The sequence below is a fragment of the Coregonus clupeaformis genome, chromosome 7 (assembly GCF_020615455.1).
Source record: "Coregonus clupeaformis isolate EN_2021a chromosome 7, ASM2061545v1, whole genome shotgun sequence".
NCBI classification, from domain to species: Eukaryota; Metazoa; Chordata; class Actinopteri; order Salmoniformes; family Salmonidae; genus Coregonus; species Coregonus clupeaformis.
Genome location: NC_059198.1, coordinates 40,740,708 through 40,749,097, shown reverse-complemented (window position 1 = coordinate 40,749,097; position 8,390 = coordinate 40,740,708). Strand labels below are relative to the sequence as shown.

General features: G+C 45.1%; 1 protein-coding gene across 1 annotated transcript; it reads right to left on the bottom strand.

The window, feature by feature from the left end:
- Nucleotides 1–1,437: 1,437 nt before the first annotated feature.
- Nucleotides 1,438–3,810, bottom strand: LOC121570451 (leucine-rich repeat-containing protein 30-like). The gene has a single exon (XM_041881911.2). It carries the CDS (start codon nucleotides 3,482–3,484, stop codon nucleotides 2,615–2,617), a length of 870 nt encoding a protein of 289 aa, XP_041737845.1. The 5' UTR covers nucleotides 3,485–3,810; the 3' UTR covers nucleotides 1,438–2,614.
- Nucleotides 3,811–8,390: the final 4,580 nt, after the last annotated feature.

The following is an 8,390-nucleotide window of genomic DNA, read 5'->3' as shown; positions in this document are numbered from 1 at the left end:
TGCTCATGGGCTGGAGGACACGAGGCCTGAGGAGGAGGAGACAGAGAGGAATGTGCATTTGTCCGAGCTTGTACCACACACTGTCTAATTCAGACTTTTATTTTCTTTAGAGAGCAGAGGGGGTGTCGCAAAGGTGTTTGGAGGTTGTGAGAGTTTCATCCAACACATCCCATGGCATGAAGATGAAGTCATCCAGTGCAGTACACTAGTGGATGTGTTTGGACTTGTCTCCAATGTGTGATACTGTAGCTGTATGTGTAACAGTGGCAACAGGGGTGGTGAGGGTCACAGATTGTCCAGCAAGACGTTATTGACAAAAAGACGGAGGGGATTATGGGAAAAAATAGGTTTAGGAGGAACATTTCAGGGACTAATATCTAACACTGATTAAGTTGTCTTTCCAGTAAGAAAACAACACAGACACAACACCTGCTAACACGCACACACACACACACAAATGCATTTCTTTTTGCTGCCAGACCATTCATCCATAGTTAGCAGTGAATGGTATTTCTGTCATTTGGCGGACAAACCCTGCGTGTGGGTGTCCATGTTTGTTTTTAACGTTGGGTGTGTGCGCATGTGTCTGAGAGGGAGAGCGAGATAGTCTGACAGATCTAGTCTGCTGTAAAAGTATCTGTGTGTGTTTTTACTACCATAAAAACCACACAGGTCCAGCCCATTCCAAAAGGAGACCACACTCATGTAGGTCTTGGCAGAACACAGTGCTCATCAATCACTCATTACCTCAACCTGAAGACTTCCCTGTTTTTGGCAGAAGTGTGTGTATATGGTAATTGAGGGGTTTGGGTCTCGTTTACAGTGGACGCAACAGGCTTTGGTTTGCCAAGTCTGATTTACTAGCCAAATGGAACTCTAGAACTCAGCATTTGAGTGGAGGTGGATAGTATTAAAACTTCTACTTTGACAAACTTTTCTTTCTATCAGTGTGCAATTCAGATTAATGGCCACTGCTCGATGAAGATTGGCTGGTAATGTTTGATAAGTGTTGTAGAGGTGTCATTCGGGTTGACAGAAAATCCTTACTCATGTCCATATCTAAATTGCGTTCAAAACAAACAACCGCACCAGACGAGCCATGTCAGCAGAGGTCACTGTAACTCAATGTACCACCCTGCAGCAATCACAGTGACTCACCTCAATGCCCAAACCACATAGTAATTATAAATAGTACATCTCAGGGAAATTACTTTTACAAGCTTGCATTAGACATTCTCTATATGCGTCAGAATGTTAATGTGCTTGTGTGATGTTTTTATATGGATTGTCTGAGATGCAGTCACAAAAAGTACAGGTTGAATGTCTATGATGTTGATACAACGTTTCTGAAACACACATGAAATTTTACATGAACCATTTTGTGTTGTGTGAGAGTTCTGAGTTCACAGAAATATTTGAGGCAAAGTTTTTTTTGGGATAAATATCTTGTATTTATTTACACCTCAGTTTATAAGGACATAAGAACATTTAGATAAAATAGTCATGAGCACATTTGCCCCTCAAACTAACACACCAATAGGCAATCCTAAGGAATAAGATTACATTTTAAAATGGCTTACTGTACAGTCAGGCAGTACTTAACACATCATTCGGTTGGTTTTTGAAATGCTACCTTCTGGTGCAATGAGGTGCTACATTCAAAAACTTAAATGCTACTCCAATCAAAATGTCAATCCAATAGCCATGATTAAGACTGTAGGTCTATTGACTGTGTGCAGTATAGCATGTGATCCTTCGAGCTGGCTGGAGTTGGAGCCTGGCAACAGCGTTTTGCTTGTAGCTCTTAAACGAAGTGGTCGGTAACTACAGCAGCAAACACAGCTGGGCTCAAGGCTGACCTTTTAGTTGATGTAATGGAAGCATCCCGATCTTGATCCTGGAAGGATAGTTTAGATAGCTAAATGAGAGGTTGGGGGGAGTGGAGGTCAACTGGGCTCAGCAAGTTCTATGCAGCAGGTCAGAGAAATTTCCCGGCTCGCTCCCCCAACAGCAAGACAAAACAAACAAGGTTTGTTAAGAACAAAGAGGATAGCTTTGTTAGGTGTTCTCACTCGGGACCTGAAACATGACCTCTTCTCTTCTCTGGACTCCTCTGGTAGAGAGTGTGAGGATTCTGACGTCAGAACTCCGCTACATGTTAGACTATTTCCTCTAACCCTGCCTCCCAACAGTCCAAGTCTATTTCCATACAATGTGTTTAGCCCCATTGAGCGTTTCACTCACTTGTAAGTTGCTTTAAGTTTATAATGATAATATGTCCCAATTTATACAGAGTTGCTAGGTATAACTCTACATAAGAACCATTAGAATCAGGACTACAGTCATTCAATTAGTAGCCTAATCATTTTTGCAAAATCACAGTTGCAGAGTCATTTGCATCGTCTTGTTATCTACAGAAAGTTTTTTTTAAAAACACAATTTAACCTTTTTCTCATCCTTTTCTCATGCATGTTGAGGATCACAGCATCTTATCCTACTCATGAGCAGCAACAATGGAAGTACTTTAGTTCCCTTATGGAGACCAAAAGTGGGTCCGCAGATTAAATGCACACTGATCAAGACCAGGAATGTTCCCTTCTTCTGTGGAGCAGTCTCAATTAGATTTGAGATAATTAAACAGGGCGGTGAGGCCTCCTTCCAGCACTTCTTTGATTTGTTTCTGCAAGGGGTTCTGCATGATGTGGAGCCCCTTATCCAAAGGGTGGCAGGCCAGCTTCTCCAGCCTGCTGAGCTGGTGCATCTCTTGGGGCACATTCTGGATGTCGTTGAAGTCCACGTTGAGCAGCTCCAGGCGCGTCAGGCAGCAGATCATCTTGGGCAGTGAGTGGATTTCGTTCCCCTCCACGATGAGGATCTTGAGCTCCACCAGTGCCGCGATGCTCTCGGCGATGCACTCCAGCCTGTTGCAGGCCAGGTGGAGGAAGACCAGACTCTTCATGGTGTAGACGCAACCGGGGATGTGAACGATTTTGTTGTGGCTGAGGTTGAGCTTGCGCAAGCAGGTCAGGCTGGCGAAGGAGGCGGGGAGGCCAGATATCTGGTTGTTGGCCAGGCTGAGGACCTCCAGCCTGGTGCAGTTGCCCAGCTCCTCTGGTACCTCGGTCAGCCGGTTGCGGTAGCAGAACAGGACACGGAGGTGTCTGAGTTGGCCGATCTCTGGGGGCAGGCTGGTCAGCTGGTTCCCCCACAGGTTGAGGACCACCAGGTTGCTGAGGATGCTAAGGGCGGGGGGCAGAGCCTGCAGGCAGTTCAATGACAGATTGAGCTTCTCAAGCTCTGTCACATGCCACAGTTCCTCGGGGGGTTCCTTGAGGCCGCGGCGGGCCAGGCTGAGCATGCTGTAGCCCCACTGTTTGTACGTGTGGTTGCGGATCCGCTCCACTGACGTCAAGCTGTCCTCACGACCGGCACTCTTCCTTGCCTGCCTCTTCATCTCCTCCTCCTTGGACTGCTTGGCTCCCATTGATGCTTCTTCAGCAGGATTCCCAATGTCTAGATGACAAGACGTCCAACAGCATTACCCGGAAGCCTTAGCTACGGAACCACCTAGACCAGTAGGTTTGGCTGCTAAGCAGCTTTGGGAAGAGCTGGGACAGTCAGCAGAGGCCGTGGACATTCTCACTTAACGTCTTTCAGATAATAAATGTTGTTGGATACCCGCCCTGGAAGTGCTGGCCAAGTGGAGTGTAGCAGAGCAGTAAAAACGTGTGTATTTGTCCAGGGGACAGCACTGAGGATCTGAGGAGGAGTGTGGTGACAAGAGGGGAGGGAGCAGGTGGCTGAAACCAACCCCTAGCCCACACTGACTGGGAAGCACCACAGCCACACTTACTAAGTTTCACCCCTAGCCCCCCTCCTTCCATACCCTCCCGCTCCGCGCCCACCATATCATCCACCCCCTTCAGCTGCCCCTGTCATTTCAGTACTCCGGCCCGGGCGATAACTAACCTTGATTGCGCAGAGGGTGCGAGAATGCCATTTTTGTCCACAGCTAACCATCCCTGTAACTGTTGCTTCTGCAGAGAGATCTTTTTCTAAACTAAAACTCATAAAGAACTACCTAAGAAGCATTACGCTCTCGGTCTGATATGCGCTTTTGAACACCTGCGTAAGCTCCACCCATTGCACTGGCGCCGTCGTAGCCTTGACCAAGATATTTGTTCACCGATATCCCCTTAATTTCAATCAGTTCAATTAGACTATTTTTTTTCAAGGCCTGAGGCACTTTGATCAGTCACATTTTTTAATCCCAAGAAACAAATACTTGGGTTCCTAGTAAATGGAAATGAAAAAGGTTTATGAATGACTTTTTGGAGGGTTACTGTCAAAATGATTTATAAAATAAAAAAATTATAGACATCGATGTCAGACAGGCACATTGGCCCCCAGAGCTCGTGGGCCCCCCAACTTGCGGGGGCTGCGGGGGTGTCCGGTACCCCCACAGGGTATGAAAAAAAATATATGTATGCACTTAATAAGAGCGTCTGCTAAATGACTAAAATGTAAATCTTTCTTTTAAAGATTTTGGGAATGTATCAACAATGGACTAATAAAAAAATACATATATATATTTAGTTTTTGAGTGGATTTTTCCTTTAACACACTTGTTTGGCACCATAATTCAATTTCCATTGACTTTTTCAATACTAATTTCATTTGCACATTTTTGATGGGTCTGTAGAATTGAACATAGACAGTCTTGGATCTAACACATGTATGAGTCAATTTCTAATCTACTGGATGGTTGTGGTTAGTTTTTCCTTCAACCCTAAGCACACATAGAACTAGGAGTAGGTCATTATCAACGTCAAAAGTCACCCTCTTTGCAGGAGGTATAGAGAGACATGCACTGAGTTACAAACGTGGATCTGGTATTTGGCTCAGGTCCAAGAGCATTAGTCTAAATCTCAGACTGTGTCCTGCTGTCATTGAAGTTATCCATTATCTCAAATGCCATTGGAGACCTGTAAGACACTTGACACCGCTTTACTGTACTATTCAGCTTTCTATAGGCCTACACAATGCATGTTTAAATCAAACTTCGGTTTTGGTTATTTTCATTCGCTAACTGTGTGTGTCAAAGCTCAAAGGTCCCCGGGTACCGGCGTTAGTGGAATTCTTCGGGTAATGCGACACATTTGACAATTTGACCCACAAATTGAGTGCCTCATTCAGCTTTAAATATACCCCCTTAACCCCCCACTCCCACCTCCTCCCCCTCAAACCAAAACAGAGAAGTAAAAATAAATGTATTTGACTTAAAGACTTTTGAACCCTGCAGTTAATCAAGGCAGTTTACTGTCTGAATATAATGCCAGCTGAACCAGTAAAGCAGGCTGTCAAGGCTAAGGTGACTATATATGGACTGCACACACATTCATATATAGGTCATGTACATCAATTAATTAAACTGTGAGCACAGTTTATAGAAACAGAAAATTATCACAAGAATCACATCTCTACTGTTGTTATTCCTGGGTGAGAAGACAGTGGATACCTGTTTCAGATTTAATTTCACCATCCTCACTATCTATTTCCATAATAATTTATCAATCATGAGATGAACACAAACAGATTGCACTGCGCTGGAAGATAAAAAACATTGCTGGTGCATATTGTATATCCAAAGAGCTGTCTTTCTGGTTTATGCCATAAAAGCACTAGCAGTCTGCAGGTAGGGTCCTGGTATTGATGCAGAATGACAGTGAGAGACAGGAGCCTTATCATACAGTTCTGTGGGCTATCATTGGGCATGGTGCCACTGATAAGCCCAGGATGCCCCCTCTCCGATGGAAAAAAAAGCAGGAAGGATTATTCCTGGCCCTGGGGAATCCTGGAATCCCGTAATCAGAGCTGGATCATTGTTTTCCCTAAGGGAGGATTTAGGAAGAAGCAGCACCCCATTCCCTAGCTCCTGTCTCTGATTGGATGGACTGAAATAAACTAAGAGTCACCAGGCGAGAGATGGATCTCTTTGAAAGTATTGTTCATGCATGGTTCGTGTTGGTGTCGTACCTGCTGGGATCAGATTACCCATCACCACCGGCGGCTGATCACAAACCACCGCGTTCTGCTGTGTTTATCCGGTGAAATAGATAAAAGACAAGAAGAACGGCTGGTAGCGTTCTACCAGCTAGTTATTCTGGTGTTGTCGGAAGTTATGAATGCCAATTATCCACGTGCAGTGTCTTGACTGTGGACCTCATTTGCATAGCTTTCCTTGCCAAGTTTTGGGGAAAGTTTGGTGGGGATTTGTGTTTGTGTGTGTGTTTGCTGGGATTTGGAGATTGGTCACGCATTCACAAGCAGGCAGAGTTGGCTACTGATAAGCTCTATGTTTGAACCCTATGGCTTGCCTTCTGGTGAAACAAAGACCTGATGAGGAATACAAATTAGTCTGAGGAAGACGGCAAGAGGAGAATGGGTGTGTTCCTCTGCCCAAGCGTTGCTGATGCATGCCAGTTCTTACAATGCCTGGATAGGTATTTTACATATCAGCTAACCACATCATATGTTATAGCAATCTGTCAGTCGATGACACAGTCGATGACGTGGCACCCAACCATTGGTCGATACATGCAACGTCTGAGCAGGGGAACGTGACCAGTGTCATGGCCAAATGGTGAGAAGATTAGTCACGCAAGCAAACTGTTGAGGTTGCCCTAGTCGACCACTCAACACAAGTCTAAAACAAGGAAATTCTATAAAGCATGACGAAGATTGAATATTTCCAAAATCCTAGTTTTATGGTAATATTATGGTAATTTCCTTAATTTTTTCTCTCTTATGCCAAAGGCCTGTGGTAAATTGTCAGGTTACACTGTGAGTAAATTTAACTTGGTCGATTTAACTATAAATAACTATTCTTGTAGCCGTACTACACCACCTTTTTTATAGGCGAGGTGAGGTCCTCGGGGCTAATCTAAAATACACAGGTTCTTTACATCAGGGAGTGGAGTATGAGAATGATCAGGCCAGAAATATACAAAAATATACATTTTATTAATAATCTCAATTACTCAAGCAACTCAATGAAAGCTTCACATGGACACCATCTTCAGCACCTAGCGCTCCGTACAGTCACTGCTGACGCTGCTGGACACAAGCACAACAGGTGAAATCATCCTCTGAGTTTCATTAGCACATAGGCATTCAATCAATGTATTAAGTTTCAATCGATATTCTTATTTCTGGCCAACACAGGCGCGCCATGGGAAAAGGGGAACAGGTACCAGTGGCTACGGGCAACCTTGCCATAAACCTTCTCACAATCCATTGTCATCACTTTGCTGTAGTGATGTTACGTTTGATGCCGGAACTCTGAGCAATGCGTCGAAATCACTAAACAGTTTACTTCAAAGCAGTGTGCTGATGCCTGTATCACTTGTGATGTCACGAGAGGCTGTGTCCTGGAGGGACGTTACATCCCCCTGAGGTGGCTGCAAACCCAGACAGCTATGGCTCCATCTGCTGGTATGGTCGGGAACTCCACCCCTCTATGGCCAATCTTCCCACGCAGCTGAAACAAATGAGGAGCTGATGAGCTGAAGGTTTGGGAAGGGAAGAGACACAGTCTCCAACCTGGGCTCTCTGGAGGACAAGAGTGCTGCACGTCCACTTCCATGAGGAATATAAGGATTTGGAGATACTTACCTTTGGGGAAATACTCACCTTTGGATATATGCACCTGTGGAAATACGTGTGGGACATTTGGAAGGACGTTTTGCTGGGTTGGCCACTAGCTGCAACGTGGAATACAGTAAGACTGGGGAAAAGTTATTTGAGCGAGTGAGAGTTATGATTTTGGATGTGGAAGAGACATCCCTGAACTGTTAACCCTTAAAGAGCCACAAGAGAACAGAATTGTGTTATACTTTCGTTAGTTTCCCAAGACCTTTAATAAAATCCTTGTTTTGATTGAACCTGGTCTCCTTGCACTACTTGAGCAATCCCGCTGAAAGCTGTGTAGCCTCTCGTGACGTCACAGATGGTGGAGAATACAGGCACGCTCAAGCGTTAATAGTGCATGTCAGAGGAGGATACCGAAGGTTTGATCACCCAGTTTTCCAAGTTGGCCGTAGGCTCCCCGCCCGACTGAAATGGGGGACATATTGAAAGCCCTTGTTGCTGGCCAGCAAGCCCAGATGCAAGCAAACGTGGCTCTCTTGGAGGAGCAAAAGAAAGCCAACCTTCTGAAGGCAGAGGAATTGCAGTTGCAGAGACAGAGGGTGGTCCAAAATACCCGCCCAATAAAGGCAAGTGACTTTATATCTAAGATGGGAGCTACCGATGACATTGAGGCATACCTGCATGCATTTGAGGCCACGGCCACTAGGGAAGCCTGGCCCAAGCAACAGTGGGTTGGTCTG